The 17,235-nt window shown below is 34.5% G+C and overlaps 2 protein-coding genes across 5 annotated transcripts in view; one reads left to right on the top strand and one right to left on the bottom strand.

Moving 5' to 3' along the window:
• Positions 1 to 538, bottom strand: part of LOC128877365 (unconventional myosin-Va) — a 56,643-nt gene extending 56,105 nt beyond the window's left edge. For all 4 annotated transcript variants that reach the window (XM_054124610.1, XM_054124613.1, XM_054124611.1 and 1 more), the window contains exon 1: positions 62 to 538. Coding sequence is in view for 1 of the 4 variants with exons in the window: in XM_054124612.1 (XP_053980587.1) it covers positions 62 to 88 (27 nt within the window). In the remaining 3 variants the exon portion in view is untranslated. The remainder of the gene's footprint in view (positions 1 to 61) is intronic.
• Positions 539 to 2,813: 2,275 nt separating this feature from the next.
• LOC128877500 (DC-STAMP domain-containing protein 2-like) lies at positions 2,814 to 16,287 on the top strand. The gene is made up of 13 exons (XM_054124832.1): positions 2,814 to 2,962; positions 3,670 to 3,945; positions 5,279 to 5,429; positions 6,359 to 6,518; positions 6,699 to 6,962; positions 7,419 to 7,632; positions 9,007 to 9,322; positions 9,970 to 10,277; positions 10,780 to 11,103; positions 12,544 to 12,902; positions 13,953 to 14,053; positions 15,175 to 15,507; positions 15,955 to 16,287. The coding sequence occupies exons 1-13, from the start codon at positions 2,814 to 2,816 to the stop codon at positions 16,285 to 16,287; spliced, it is 3,288 nt and encodes a 1,095-aa protein (XP_053980807.1).
• Positions 16,288 to 17,235: the final 948 nt, after the last annotated feature.

Here is a 17,235-nt window from a genome sequence, read left to right as displayed (position 1 = left end):
TGGTCACTTGTCCAGGTGCAATCGCGATAGAGCTAATAGAGAAACGAGAATTGGTCCATACCTTAGTGTACAATTCCCTCGTAGTCATCGTTTCGGAGCACACACGCGCACACCTGAGCACAGATAACGACTAAACCGACGACAGTCGTTTGATCGTGTAAAATCGTTCGTGCTACGAGCACCGCGAGTTTACCACGGTGCCACGGTACATCTCGGTGTCACTTGAGGTACGGTCACGGCATGTTTATGTTTTTATTTTTATTTCCTTCTTGCCCCCCCCCTGGTTAGCCTTGTTTTTCGTCACGCTCCGATCGCGGGCCACACAAGGCTCGACGGGCTACGATCCCTCTATTCGTCTCCACGTAGGGTTGTTTTTTCGCCGACGTTTTTCGAAACTCTACCGTGCGAATCATCGACGGTCCCGCAACTGGAAAAAATGGATTTTCGCGATAGTCGTACCTCCACGTAAACGTCGCACGACGGCACTGCCACCAGCTGGTTCGTTATCGGGCTTAGATTCGGCGCCCCTCTACGTCACCTCTCGCTCGACCTCTCTTCGAGCTCGAGAATCGAAGCGTTCCTTCTCCCCCTCCTGTTTACGCGCGGGCGCTTAGCGTCGCGCTGTCTCCCTCCGATGATCGAACTAAGCGTTTCACGCCATCTCACAGGGGAATCGGAAAACGACGAGGATTCGTCGTCTATACCGGTGTCGGGCAAAATTTTACCTGATTATCGATCAACGATATCGATTACCGTTTAAGAGGGTACCCTGAATTAGGAGGTCTAAAAAAAAACGGTTTTTCGTGAATTTTTTTAGGGTGGAAAAAAATTATTAATTCGACCGATCTTTTTATTCTATTTTCGTACATATTTGAGTAGTCTGTAGAAATTTTTTCAACAAGAAATATTCAAATTGAGTCGAGTGTGACGCACGTTTGTGGAGCACCTCACAATTGAAACCTCCTATCGGCGGGAAAGATGGAGGTCGTAATTTTGGTTCGACATAAAAAAACCAAAAGAAATGTTCATTTTCATACATTTTCCTTCTGTGTGAACTAAGAAAAACTCGCAAAAATTGTAAAATGTGAAATTACTGCAAGTTTGAACAAAAGAACGAGTTCTTTGGGTGAAAAAAAACACTTTAACTCGATAAAAAAGTTGTTTAACATTTTTTTTGTATGAATTTTCTTAGTTCACATAGAAGAAAAATGTATGAGAATGAAAATTTCTTTTGGTTTTTTTATGTCGAACCAAAATTACGACCCCCATCTTTCCCGCCGATAGGAGGTTTTCATTGTGAGGTGATCTACAAATGTGCTTTGCAGTCGACTCAATTTGAATATTTCTCCTTGAAAAAAGATGTACAGACTACTCAAATATGTATGAAAATAGGATAGAAAGTTCGATGGAATTAATTATTTTTTTCCATCCTAAAAAACTTCACGAAAAACCGCTTTTTTTAGACCTCCTAATTCAGGATACCCCCTTAAGGGGTAAAACCACTCTAGGATTTTCAAAAAATCATTTTTTTCTTCTTTTTGCTTAAACGATACTTTAAGTTCATAAAGATAATACGTCATTTGATTTATAGTGAAAAAGAAATGTTAAAAGGTTCAATTTCCATGACTCATAGATGCCAAGAAATCCGTCCTTCCGTGGCGGTGTTTTCAAAAAAGCTGTTTCCGACGACGGGCTCTGTCGCCGCCATTTTGTATGAAAATGACAATAAAAAAATTATTTTCCGTTCTTCAATATGTGTTAAATAAACCCTCTGCAAGGAAATTCTATTCCATTTGTAACACTCCCGAAATAAATTGTTCAATTTAGGTCTTTCTTTCTGCCTCTAGAGTTTACCTCTTAATCGAACCGTGAATCATAGTCATTGATTGTTGGTGGATTTTGTTTGCGATTGAATCAATTAGTTAGATGGTCTGAAAAAGGTGCATACTTGTGAATTTTTTTTAATAAACGGAAAATTTGTTGGTAATAAGTTTTAGGATATTGGAATTAACGCTTTTTAGTGCATGTGTTGCAATTTTTGTATTTAAAAATGTCTTAAGACATTCGCGAACGGTAGATATTTATCTAATACCATTGATCATAGTCATTGATTGTTGGAGGATTTTGTTTGCGATCGAATTAGTCAGTTAAGGGCAGAAGCTTAACTAGGATAGTTTGAAAAAAATGCATACTTGTGAATTTTTTTTTAACAAATGGAAAATTTTTTGGTGATCAGTTTTAAGCTATTCGAATGAACGCTTTTTAGTGCATGTGTCGCAATTTTTGTATTTAAAAATATCTTAAGACATTCGCGAACGGTAGATATTTATCTAATACCATTGATCATAATCGGTAGATGATGTGTAATGGTGTAATCATATTTGAAATAATCGTACGTCTTTACATTCCGTTGACGCGAATAGTTTAGAAATACAACATTGTTATTGTAGAAACACAAGATCATGCGTGTTCATAATCTTACATCATTTTCATAATAAATATTTATCTCATTTTGTTTACCAAATGGTTAAAGTCGACTTCATTAATTTGAAGTTGTTCTTCTTCTCTTCCTTCCCGAAGCGACACCAAAATAATTTCATGTAAAACCAACCCTAATAGCAATTAAAAAAACAAGATAACGTCGCGGTTTTTTCGGATTCCGCTGTCAATATGAAACGTTACATTTTACTTGTCGCTCACAGTAACACGTTAACCGTAAAGTCAACGATGAATCTTTAAACCGCGACAAGAAGAAAACTAATTTCAGTTGTAGTTAGCAGTATGACATATCAGTGACGGCAGGCAATCGTATCATGGCATTCTTCCAATTAGTTCTGAAAGCCAGGAAACTCGAAAAAGCGAGGTTAAAGTATGAGGATGAAAAACTGACGTCTATCGCCATCGCGAAAGGTGCCAAGGCCCGATTCACTTTAAGCCAACGACTTCGTCGAATCAAAATACGGTGAGATCCGAAATTCACGTTCCTGCCAAACTATGCTTAAAACTTTGATAGTCCACAACAAAAAGATATCACGCACCATATTTTCGAGTTATTTTTATTTTATAGCAAATTCGTTTCAATAACTTGTACAATTTTCAATAAAGATCTAGAAGTTTAGGTGAACAAAATAAAAGAACACTTTTAAAGAGAGTCTTCTTAGTTGTACAGATATAAAGAATTGGTATCAGTGTAATATTTCATAGACTACCCTTTTATTTCGAAGCATATTTACCTTTCATTTTTATTGTAGCATCTACATGTATTTTATAATTTGTTTAGTTAGACATTGGTTAATTGTTTTATCGTTTTGTGCTTAAACTTTTATGTTAAATGTACAAATGTGTACTGTTCCCTTTATTAAATTATTAGCGATTAGAATAGCTATTACACTTATCGCATTTACACTCCTGTATTTTTTAATAACCATTTAATCTATGATACTGTCAATCTTAATATGTAAATTAGAAATACACACTTTGTCCAACATCCCCATTTTTTTCCTTCAAAACGACAAAATATTCTTTGCTTCCCCGAATGCCTCTTGATCAACAGCATGTCTATAATGAAAACATTAAAATACAGGTACAAGTTCTTTTAACTATTAATTGGGCACAAAGTTGATAAGCGATCTTTTTGTCGCGGAATTTTTGCTCGAGCTATTTCCGCAGGTTTAAGAAGAAGGTTAAGACGTTCTGTGGGAAAATCTTCGCCATCCCAAAAAATCTTTGGCTATACAGAAAAATCGTCGCGATCTGTACCAGCGGCACTTTGGAGAATTACATTGCGAAGAGCTTCCTTGGATTTATCGGCGGAATGTTTCTCACGTACATCTTCTTCGCATTCTTCGTTCTTCAACTAAACTTCAGACTCTCGACGGCAACATTCCTTTGCACGGTGATAGGTGTAATCCTCACTCTTGGCTTGGCGTTTTCTCCTCGAATACGGTGAGGCACAAATTGATTTTACAATCTGCTGCAGCGAATTTACATCGTGCATCGCTGTAGCAAAGACTAGCGACCTTAACCATGGTGGAAACACATATAATGAGAGCAGTTTCTCCCGCGAAATATTAGATTGTCCAAACGTTTATTTCGCGACTTATACTCAATTGTTTTCTCATACTACTTACAATGATAATGGCAAAAATATGTACATTCACTTCAAATGTCGCGTATATCGAATAGAAGATTAAATAAATGGAAGTTAGAAAGCAGCTTCGACAGACAGGTAATGATAGAAAATAGATTTCGATTCTTTTTAACCCTTTTCTAAGAGTGTTTATATCTAGATTCAACAGATGAATAATGTATACTTGAAAGAAGACTTTGTCAGTTAATATTTCAGTCATTCGTGCTATATTCATTTTGTACTTTACTTTTTGATATTTTTGGGATCCTTAGAGAAAAAGAATATATACTTTAAATTACTCTTTATCAGCTGATATCTCAGTCAGTCGTGCTATATTCTTGGCGTATTCTACATTTTGACTTTTTTTAGGTCTTTCTTAAAAATATTTATATTAGGTTGTCCCAAAAGTTTCATTCGCTTTATTAAGTAATACATACACAATAGTTTATGTTTTATATTACATTACTGAATTATGCACGATTCATTTTGCTCCATTACTGTTACAACATGAATATCTATGAAATTAGATTGTCTATTTATATAAACACGACCACATCAAATAATTGAGTGCAACTCGCGAAAGAAACAATCGGGATAACCTAATATTTACAAATCTACAGACAGCCACTGTATACTTTGAAATATATTAGGTTGCCCCAAAAGATCGGAAAACTGATCTTATTTTATTTCTTGAATTGTTAATTAAAAGTAATTATAGTTTTAAGGAATAACTTTTATATAAAAAATGAAATGCTAATACATATTCGAATGCACTTGAAAACATTAGTCACTTGGCCTCCTGTTAATTACCTCATGTTCTCTGTTGATTATGAAAATATATCTTCCATTGTTCGTTGTTTATTTTTAGAATGAGATACAAAAGCCTCGAGTTTTGGTGCGTATACGCCATTAATGAAAACAAAATTTCAATTTTCCATCTGTACATAAATAAAATGAACAAATCAAATAAAATTATACTATTAAATTATAAAATAAATTGAGAACATTCGTTGCCGACAAAACTATTTTGAAAATCTTTGGAATCATATTCGTGTTTGTACCATAGTTATCATCGCATTCTCTTCATTTCAACAGTCGGCGTTAACGTTTCATTCAGGACATTTACCTGTTTTTACGATTTTTTTCCAGTTGCATTGTTTTCCTGTTATTACCACAATTTTTCTCGAAGCGAGGTAGGCAAGTCTTAATGGCGTACGCATTTATTTTAGCCTTAACCGGACCGGTCAAGAACACTTTACACAATGTTGCCGTTCTCTCGGAATCACTGACCTGTGCACAAGTAAGACTATATCATTCTCTGTCATTAAATCTCCCCTTCACGATCATCGAACGTTTCTTCTAGAGCGGATTTCCTTACTTATTATATACAGTTACTTTAATATTGGAACACTACAGTTCTGCCAAGTTTGTTCAAATTCCTTCAACTGCTTTGGACTACATTAAATATTTCTTATAAATGACAGAAACATAAGCAATTCTTTTATACTCGTAATATTTTATAATAAAATTCCTACATACAATGCTTTATTAATTTAATGGTTGCAGGAGCTCTTTTACTTGAGTATATACGTTCATATTCCTTCAATTGCTTTGGACTACATTAAATATTTACAATAAATGATAGAAACATAAGCAATTTTTTTATACTCGTAATATTTTATAATAAAATTCCTACATACAATGCTTTATTAATTTAATGGTTGCAGGAGCTCTTTTACTTGAGTATATACGTTCATATTCCTTCAATTGCTTTGGACTACATTAAATATTTATAATAAATGATAGAAACATAAGCAATTCTTTTATACTCGTAATATTATATTATAAAATTCCTACATACAATGCTTTATTAATTTAATGGTTGCAGGATACACTTTTACTTGAGCACATCCGTTTATCTATCGTTAAATAAATTATATTTTAATCGTGTACGAATATTTTTATGACTTGACAATTAGACATTCTTTCGTTTAAAAATCGTAGAATAAACTACTACAATGATAAAAGAATTGTTTGTCCTCCTACCATCTATGATAATTGATCGAACATGATGCAAAGTAACAGAACGAATCTTACAGTAGTTTATGACGATATAAATCAATAAATTTAAAAATACTGTGACGTTTGAATATTAAAATAGGTAACTGTATATACGTTCAAAGTACCATACTCGATGATGCAAGAGCAAGAAATTATTTTCTCTTTTAGGAACAGTTAAAGGAAGCGGTGAAGACTGTCGTCGATATAGTAAAGCAACCGTTTTATGCTCTGCGAGACGTGATATCGAAAGTTATAAAGTCAATCAAAGCAGTTGTGAAAAGAATTAAGCAGACTCTTCTTGCGATCAAGAGGATCGTTCTCAGCATACGTAAGTTTTAACCCGATGTCAGTCGGGAGTTGCAGAGTTGGCGAGGGCGAAGTTGAGGGAGCTTAAATATTATTTTACGTTACTAAATACAACATACAGAAAGTATAAGTGGATTTATGGAGACTTTACTGTACTGACAACTCCAATATAAGGATTTAATCGAAACCTATGATTTTTCAGTTAGAGTCATCACTTCGGTATTCCAATGGCTGGGAAGCGTCATAAATATGTGCAATAAAAAATTAGGAACACCTTTCGATAGGTGTCAAAGTGTCTTCGATGGTGCGATATCGGATTGCAAAGCAAAATTAGGTCCAATTATAGGAGTTGTTTGCAACGTGACCTACGTAGTCAGTTCTCTCTGTTATATAGTAAAACCACTAGATTTCATATGCATGCTGGTCTCTTACATTGCCGACAGTGTAGTTGGCGCCGTACGAAGAAGTACGTACTTTAACATTTGTTTCAATCAACCCACGCAGGCGAATTTTCTTATAATCATTGTCAAAATTAACATTTTCAATTTTGAAGTAAGGTGTTTGAACATATTGCAATGTAAGTGCGAGGAATGAATGCGTTTAAATGATAAGGTGTGAACGAGGAGTGAAAGAGAACTGATGGAGTCGAGCAAATGTTTGTAAAAAAAGATACGATCTATGAATTTTTCCGAGAAAAATATACAATATAAAATAAAAAAAAATGTACTTTCAATATTTTTCATATTTTTGTACAGTGTGTGCATTTTATAGTTTCTTATAAATCCATAAACATCCGCAGTCTACTTATAATTATAGCCACGATTTTCTGAAAATTCGCCCGTGTGCAACCGCCACTTGTTTCCTCAGTGTTTTAAATACATATTTTTGTATCGGTCCAAGCATTCATCGTTATGGTTTGCAGAAATAAAAAGGTTCACGATGCACATGAAGGCGATGTTTTATGTCAAGGTAAAGTTCGCCCATTCGTTTCATTACGAGACGAACCAAAGTAAAGCGATAGAAGAAGTGTCCACGGGCATTGTTACCGAGGTGCGCTCGAGAACAGACCAATTCTTCGCATTCTTTGATTTGATGAGTTGCCTCACCTCTTTATTGGCTTTCGTTATTGTGCTCAGGTAAAAGTACGCGATCCTGGACTAACAAAAAGTCAACCGATACGAGTGAAAATAATTTTATTTTATATGGTTGATACTAACCGAAGGTTTTCAGTGTACGCCTTTGGAGAAGTTACTTCGACATTTCACCAGCATTGCAGCTATCTTTTTCAGAGACCAAATGAAACTCTAGTATTAATATATTGGTATATTGTTAACAATCAGTGTACCATTTGGCCTTTGAAGAAGCTAGCTGCAGTACTGCTTGTATCGATACAAGTGTAATTATCCAGTTAACGAGGGACGCTCATAACATCAGAACAAAATGAAATTTTTATGTCAAACTTTTGGAAACATATTTATGAACAGTTTTACTAACAATTTATGGAATAAAAAAGAAATTAAATTTTTGAATCATCTAAACCTATTTTCCCCTTTAACCAATCCAGTAAAACATAAGTGGTGAGTCTAGTTTAGGACAAAGAAAATGAGGCACTTATTCAGGAATTTTTTAATAAGTATTAACACATGTATTAACACATTCGCGACCGCCAGATATTTTACGTGTCTAATATCGAGTACTGACGATCATAATAAAATTCTGAAGCTGGATATTACAAATTTGTATTTTTAAGGCGAAGATGAAAATTACAAAATATATTTGAAATATCGATGTTGTAAATATGTAGCGTATAAATTCAAAAGATTTTCATAATTTTTTCATAACCAGGAATAGAATTTGAAGTGACGTGAATTCACGTCAGAGGTCGTGGATGTATTAAGCAGATTCTTATAAAACTTACAGGGTCTTTAATTCAATATTTGGTGATAAATCATTTTTTTCATAAAAAAAATTGTTCGTGGAAAGGCATGTATATAATTATAAATATAATATAATATGGTCATGTTCGTAGACTCCTCGCCCCCGAGAATTGTAGATCCTTCAATTTTTACCTTATACAAAAAACTAAAAATTTAAAAAGAATACAAAATTCTAAAAAAATGAAATTAAACAATTTGTTTATACAAATAATGACAACGTTGTTTGCCAAAACCATATATTTTCTTTCAACTCCTATTATTTCTTCAAGTTTACACTTTTCTCGCGATTTCTAGGTACAAATAATATTCGCGAGCGTATATATACGTTTTTCGCGGATCAAAAGGTTAAAAGTTCCTACACAACGCACGTTAAAATCAATCTGTAACTCGAACCCTTGAAGAAGCTACCTGCAATTCAAACAAAAGATCATGGGCTACACTCGGAAGCCTCAGTTAGTATCAACCATGACAAATCAGGCCACAAAAGACTTAATTTTATTATGAATCTTTAATATCCTGGTCCACTTGGTACAGCGCGATAAATGTCTATCGTGATTTGAAAAATATTTTCAGAGTACTACGTTACCGTTACAAATGGTTGACCAGCGAACGCTTCGACAATCGCTACATTACCGAAGATCTGCGCACTATCGATTTAGTACGAGCGCGCCAAGACAAGGAAACTGTTTTACCGCTGAATTCGCGGGAAAGGAATCACTATGCGTCGCTGTCATCCGTCATGCTAATCAAATCGGAAAAGGTCAAGTTAGTCAGATCCGTCGTATTTCTAGGCCTGGCTACGATCAAGATCATCTCGTATATCATGATAGATTACAGTCTGTATTGGATACTCAATATCATTCAAATCCACGGACGGTTTCAGAGCAAGGTGAAATTTCACGATTAATTGAATACATTTGTGATTGAAATTAAGAATTCTTTGCACTCTACGTAAAATTAAAGGTAGTTTTACCCTTGATAATACATAAAATTAAGGGTAGTCATTTTGTTGATTTTGAAATTGTTGAAGAAGACAAAGCGATGAATTTTACGATTTTTATCTACTGGAGCAAAGACGAAGCTGTACACGTTTAGCAAAGGAAATTGTGGTTCAGAATAGTCTCAGCTACCCCCCATTTCCGGCTTCTACGCGACTTTTGGGACACCATGAATACATGTCCAGTGGAAGTAAACCTCCACGAGGTTACAAATACTTAATAATAATAAGAAAAAGAATGTACTGATAAAGAAGTTATCTTTAAAGAAGTTAACTTCATATTATCATAATTCAGGGTAGAGTATCATGCCTATTGATTAATATAATTAGTTGTCTATAAATATAGTTATTATCCAAAACAGTGACAAGAGCGTTGTTGATAATTGAGTAATTTACAAAGGAATAATTTAAAAAATGAATAGGTTAAATTGACTGTTCTGATAACTTTACAGAATCGTCTCAGCTACCCCCCCCCCCCATTTCCGGTTCTTACACTAATTCTAGGACACCCTGTATAAAGTAATGTTAATGGTCCGTAGGTTGAACGACCAAGCGTAGTGACCGTTCACGTTTCCGGGGATGGGTATTTGGCAGACCTTTACAGAAGCATCGTCAGAGCATTTACGCCGCATGGAAAGGAAGCGGAATTGGACACGATGCTCTGCTTGCCAGAGCCAGTGCCCCCCGATTTGGATAAATACACTCGTATCATCGCATTGCTGATCTTCTCCTGGCTAATTGCAATTTTCGAACCTTATGGTTTACGTCTGAGACACGTTGTTCTGTGCCAGTATTATCCCGACAGAGCGAAACAAAGAGCAGCCTGGCTGTACAATCAGATTATCAGGTACAAATCAAAGGAAAAGAGATCGATCTGTAAAAGAACTACGGTTCTATACGATTATATACAGTCAGATATAACAGTCAGCCTTCGTAAGGTTTGGAACTAACGAAACATTCTTTGACACTGTCTCAGGATCAACCTTTCTTTTCCTCTGTGATGTGATTAGAAATTCACGAAAATAAATTTGGAAGGAATAGTCGCATTATTGAACAAGTTTGTTATGACACAATGCACCGATTGCTTAAAAAATCCGATTGCATGAAATCCGATTGCTTAAAAAAAAAAAAAAAATTATACATGTCAAATTGAGTAACATCCTCCTTTTCGAAGTCGGTTAAAAATTTAGTAGTATTCCTACTATAATTGTAACTGTAATTGTAAACAGATAGATTTCTTACATATCCTTGTTCAGAAATGTAAAAGAAAATTCAGATTACTCGTGAAATGACCTACTGTTTTTTTTTTATCATTAATTGCGGTAATGGTTATATATAAACGCGATTAGGTCGAGAGGAAGCTTTCTAAAGTTCGCTAGACGACAGCTTCGCCGAAAATTTGGTCTGGGCAAGGGAGAGCCAACTGAAAAAGTTACTTTCAAGGAAAGATTGTGGGCAGTGTGTCCATGGTTGAATATCTGCTTTCCGCATAAGCAAAACATGTGTCTGTTGTGCGGTGCCCCGGAACGTTCTGATGAACCGCACATAAAATGTCGGACACCTGGCTGCGTAGGTCTGTTCTGCACGCAATGTTACGCCGATTTGCAAAATTTGTGCACCATTTGTCGATCTCCGATCGATTACGGTGACTTGTCCGACATAAGCGAGGAGAAGTGAGTCTGATTTCCAATAAAGAATTTTATAAAATTAATGAACGATACAGGCAGTATATACTACATATGAAACCGACTTCAATGATAGATTGGGCAAACAATAAAGAAAGATACGATACAGTTATACAAATATATCGAGTTGAATAAAAAGATCGCGCCGCTTTCTTCGGCAAAATTAAAAGACGATTATTTTTTGATCGATGTAATTTTATCGATTCAAGTATCCATTCTGCGATCATCTTTCACGTAGCTTCATTATTCCATCCTTGTAGAACTTCTCAGATTTTTAGGCAAAAAACGTTTCAAGTGATTTTCGCAATCTTCTTGAATTGTGAAGTTTTTACTATTAAGTGGATATTCCTGTTTTTCAAGATAAAAAAGTAGATTTTTTTGTTTAATATTCTTGTTGCGTGAGGTCCTTGAAATATTCCTATTAAATTATATTTAAAAAATATCAAGATTGCCAAAGTTACAACCGTTTATATTACAGTCGTCCTATTAACGTTGATTGAACATGGAACTTTAATGTTTTTTCTTGAAACGCGGTTTTTCGAACATGTTAAATCGAATTGAAATTTTACATACATATAAAATACACTTTTGGCTATGGTGTGAACTAAAATATTTTAAAAATTATTCTTAAAAATTACTGTCTTTTCGAGCCTCTAAAGACACTCATTGTATAAAAAGATCAGAGATTTAAATGTAAAGTGTCGCCATTTTGTCAATTTTCTTGTAATACTTTTTTCTCTAGATGACATTATAGTCACATTCATCACGAATAGAATAAAATCAGTCATCATTGATTCGGACCACCGGAGTGGACTCAATCGCGTTAACATTTGTCACGTGTTCAGCTTGATGTAACGTAGAATATTATTTGTAACTTCAAAGCAAATCGAGTACGATAATTGTAAAACAGAACTCAACAGAATGCTGTATATACATGTATAAGTAAGGGTACCAAATTTCAAAAGTTTATACGAAGTACTTCTGCAAAAAAATCACGAAAATTGCCTCGAAACTGATACAAAAAATGAGTACTTCTTTAACTCTTTGAAGTCAGATGGGTTAAAAAGTATCCCACTTTTGCTTAGCTTTACTATTTTATTTAAAATTTTTCATTCGTGTGGTAATGCTACGAATTAACGCTAAAAGTACAATAAGTGGAAGAAGAAATGTATAAAAGTCAAAACGCGTTAGGAAGTTGTTGACACTGTTTTTTTATACTGCTTGAATTTTATTTTTATTTTATAATCGTTTACTCCAAAGAGTTAACAAGTCATTCTTATGTCGATTTCTCGAGTAATAATGAAATGAATTATTGGTAGAAATTCCATTAGATAGATGAACTTTTCTCAATGTTATCGTGCCCCCAATCCGTCACTGGAGTAGATCCTGCATGTTAAGATACTACATGTTGGATACTTTTGACATCAGGGACTCTTCGGACGATCCATATCCAGTGGCAAAGAAAAAAGAAGCGAAACCTGAAGAACAAGTCGAGAAACCAGAAGTAGAGGAAACGGATGAAGGTGTAGATGAAGAAGAGGAAACTGATGAATACGTAGATGAAGAAGAGGAACCATTAATAAAAAAAGATGACGAGAAACGGGATGTTAAGAAGGTGGTGGATGAGAAGCAGGAAGAGAAGGGTGAGAAGGAGGAGGACGAGGAGTTGGATGGCGAGAGGGTAGCAGAAGAAAAAGTAGCAAAGATAGAAAAGGATGTAGCTCAGCAAACGGATGTCAAACACGTCGAAGATTCCGATCGTAGTTCAGAGTCCAGTTACAGTTACAGTAAGAATTTGACGTATAAGTTTGAACAATTTTCAGACGTATGCATAGCGTTCTTAAAATATACAGTGTTTTTAAGGTCACGTTCAAGCATTTATGAGTGGAAATTTATGTTTACGATGAGCAGAATATGGTATTAACCCTTTCAGTAGCGACCTATGATGCTAATCATGAGCAGGAAAAAAAAGTTTCAATTTTAGAATTAGAAATATGTTTCTAATATTAATTGAAAAGTACCAAATCGATTGTTGCGCAATTAAAAATAAGAAATAATAAAATACGCAAATGAATGCAAAAAATGTTTTTTAATATTCTACAAAGAAAGAATCTTTCAACGATATGTTAATCCATATACCACATTTTGATAGAAGGTTTGAAAATAATTGAGAGTAAAATGTCCAAAATACACAATATTTAATCGGACATCTTAATATTTTTCAAGACATCGAATTGACTTTGATTTTTTTAAATAATACTGCGGTTTTTAAATAATGCACTGTAACTAATCGACGAAGAAACTTAATCATGTGTAACAAAGTGATCTTAAAATGATTTTCACAGTCAAAACATTTATATTTCATATAAAATAGTGTCTCCTAACATTAGTAAGTAACAAGTAACAAGTTATTTTTATTTTTATTCATTCTATGTGTTAGGATGAACTTTAATGACTCATTTAATCAACATACAATTTCGTATTTTTACACACTTGACGTTTTTCTAGTACTACAATGTTTTCGATCTGTTGTGAGTCCTGTACAGTAACCTCCTTATACAATGCTGGCACACGTAAAGTATTTATATGACAATATAAATGATAGAAAATTTAAAAAAACAAGTCTTAAATTTCGATGTATATATTAATTACATATACAATATATAATATACACGTATTATATTAATTACATATATAATAAATGTTCCATTTTCACACGATCATTGTAAAATGGAGCTAGTGAAAGGGATCCATGTCTTATTGTCACTTGATAAGAAAAAGTGTTATGATATTTACTTTTACAAGAAGTTTCAATAGCCGTTTTTTTACAATTTTAGCATATCAAGACGAGTCCCCTAAGGAAGAGGAGATCAAGAAGCGAAGGCCACCTTTCAAAGACGTCGAAGCACAGAAAATTAGGGATGACGTAACAATTCAAGTACATACATATGTATAAGTATATTCATATGTATAGAATTGTTTGAAAAGTTCGTACCGATTTTTAAGGAAAATTCAACGACAAGTTATTTATATTTCGCTATACATTTATTGCATTATCTAGATGCCATTTTGATCAATAACCTTTATACATTTTTCATGCTACTGGAAGTTTTATCTTTACAGAACTTCTCAGATATCTCGGTCAGAAACTTTCCAGTGTTATTTGTTCATTAAAAAAATGTTGTAAAGACTTAAACACATGAAAATCTAGGGTTGCAATATCTAGCGAATTGTGTGGGTAGAATTATATCTCAGCTAGGCTAGGCCAGGTATGATGAACCTGTTTTAAATGGCTCACCCTGTATATGACAGAAATTCAGCAAAATTAGTAACTCGATCGAGGAAGAAGTTGTCTGATATTTGCAATTAGGTATGGATTAAGTTTTTATTAGTTTTGACTAAATCTAGATTAGTTCTGCTTAGGTCTGAAAGCTTTTTTCTGATAAATGAAACTGAATTTACGCGATACATATTTACGCAAACGGATTTACGTGTATGAGAAAAGATGGGAAATTCTCCATTAATTTTAACCGTAAAAGTGTAGCAGAAAAACTCATGCTATAGGGAAAATGCTTAAGCTGGTTGAGTTGCTATATCAGAGAAATAACGTTATAAGCCTGCGTTATATGAAATAATCTACTATAATACTACTTCAGTGTAACTGCTATAACTACTTTGTTTATTCCCAATTTGGAATTATATCTTCTTTGCCGTTTTGTATTTACTTTGAGGGATTGCATTTATTATACACTATTACAACCTGAAGAGTGTTTTATTAAATCATACTGAAATATTGCAACTCTTTCATATTTAATAAATGAGAAATAACTCAAAGATTACACCGGGTTTCCAACGTCAACTATCAGTATAACAGCACTATATAACATATATAGAAATCGCGCTAAGATATCATATCATAGGAGTCCTATCATACGGACTCATACATGTCCTAATACCTCCTAGCAAAAATCAACACAAACTTTCCTAACAACCTGATACTACAACGAAATCTCCAGCAAATTTCATTTCGTTTCATCGATCGCGTGATTTCCGATCCAGATATTTAACGAACCGTTTGTGAAAGAGACATCCTCGAGCAGCGAGTCGTCATCTTGTTTCGTGGTGAGGGCGCGTCGGAGGGTTCGTGCTAGATTGGAAAAGCCACCGTGCCGTTTGCCGCCTGGTGAGAAAGATTCCGATTCATCAACCTCGATCGCCGACACGGAATCCTGGTCGAGCGAGGAGGTCGACGAGGAAGAAGTAATACACATAGAGGCAGACGACTGCTCGGAAGAATTACTTCCGAAGGATCGAAGGGATAAGAAGAAACGAGGTCGTATAAATAGAATCGTCGGTGCAGTCGCAAAGATTCCTTGGCTCGGTAAAGAAGAGGTACGAACCGTTCTAGATCCTCATATTTCTACGATATCTTTGGCTCTTCTGCAATTTTTTTTCCGAAATTGACCTACCAAAAGAGGAATATGATACTTCTCGTCGTGTTTTTTTTTTTTATTTATATTATTTAAAGTCGCATGCTTCACTAGAGTATCAGCGACGGATGTTGATGCGACGTTGAACCTTTAAATAAAAACAAAAGATCCTCAAATCATTTTGGCGACAACATGTAAGCTTCAAACCGTTTAGTGACTCATTGACACAATTAAACACTAATCACCTTTAAGCCAACGGGTGTCAGAGGAAACTGTTAGTGTTTATATTAGCAAAATCTTCTCTTCTTCATTGGATATCAAATGTTAGAGATATCGTGTCCACGCCCTTATTGAACAGACTGTAAAAAATTGAAATAATATCGGCGTTCGTGCATCGTTATTACAACAGGACGATGAGAAAGCGTGTCGTGACTTGCGAACCAGAAGGCCTTCTCTTATGAATAAAATCGTCAGCATGCTTCGAAGAAAGCAGTCGATGCCTGTGCAGACTTATAAAAGAACTAGGAAGATAAAGGACTCATCATCAAGTTCGCTTTCGTGCGACGATGAGAACGCAGTCCTGAAAATGGAGGACAGCTCGTGCGATACCAGGCGTCTCGTACGAAGGAAATTCACGAGGAAATCATCCAACGACGATTCTAATCGAGAGAAAAATCTCAACCTGAAGCAACAGGGTGAAAAGAAATTCATCACGAAGCAATTACCAAGGTACGTAGCTTAATAAGTTTAAGGGAGGTAATCAAAATCATCTTTGCAATTTATTCGGTACCTTAGTATTCTTTTCATTTTAATTTATCATCGTATTATACTAAACATTGATTCTTTGGAGAGTCACATAAAAGAAGAGTGTTAAGTAATAATAATTTTATTCGCAATTATTTCTCGCCAAAATAGATGGTCTCGATAGATCGAGATAAACGTATTTAAAGTTTCGTTTATTCTAAGAGTTTGGTGAGCTTTATTTAGAGACCCATATCTTTGTTAATTTGTAGAATGTTTACTTTCTATTTTAAAGGAATTATTTATAAATCCTGTATTTTAAGCAAAAATTAAAAAAAAGACAGCCATGGGAAAGCTCCTTTAATCCTTTCCGAAATAGCTACTTTTGGTACAGTGATGTAAGGGGTTACACCACTTCGGTCGATCCAAAAATCGAATTTTTTTTTGCTTAAAGTACTCACTATTATACTAATACCTTAATTTTTTTTATGCAACTTCAATTACCGCAATTTTAGGCTTTTGTATGTTTTATCTTTGGAACGATGCCATTTTATTAAAAATGTATATTTTTAAAAGCGGATATGTATTTCACTAGCCTTCGAACTAAGGAAACTAATTACTTTTGTTGCACTGTACTAACTTGAACCTGGCTTAGTTATCGTGTCCACAGCAAAACCATTTATTTTGGGTCTTAGTTTTAGCTCTCCACTAAATCATCTGCTAAGCTGCCATTTTTGTAAAAAATGAAAAAAATAAAAAATGATTTTCTAGTTGAATGCTTATTCAGTACATTGATGTGCTTCAATGCAAACAAAATCTTATTGTCGCTTCAATAAAAATTCCTGGAAAAGCTTGAAAATTCGGGTGGACGAAGTAGTGTAACCCCTTTAATTATATATTAGTGAATATCATCAAAGTAATGCCAGACGTTTTGCGCGCACATAAGGGG

The sequence above is a fragment of the Hylaeus volcanicus genome, chromosome 5, assembly GCF_026283585.1.
Source record: "Hylaeus volcanicus isolate JK05 chromosome 5, UHH_iyHylVolc1.0_haploid, whole genome shotgun sequence".
Taxonomy (NCBI): Eukaryota; Metazoa; Arthropoda; class Insecta; order Hymenoptera; family Colletidae; genus Hylaeus; species Hylaeus volcanicus.
Note: the sequence above shows the minus strand (reverse complement) of the source record. Positions and strands in the feature narration are given on the sequence as shown.

Excerpts from the sequence above, each read along its gene's own strand:
- LOC128877500 (XM_054124832.1), top strand. The coding sequence starts at position 2,814 with ATGGCATTCTTCCAATTAGTTCTGAAAGCCAGGAAACTCGAAAAAGCG. Across the intron at positions 6,519-6,698 it reads GAGGATCGTTCTCAGCATAC|TTAGAGTCATCACTTCGGTA; the intron begins GTAAGTTTTAAC and ends ATGATTTTTCAG. Across the intron at positions 14,054-15,174 it reads GGGATGACGTAACAATTCAA|ATATTTAACGAACCGTTTGT; the intron begins GTACATACATAT and ends TTTCCGATCCAG.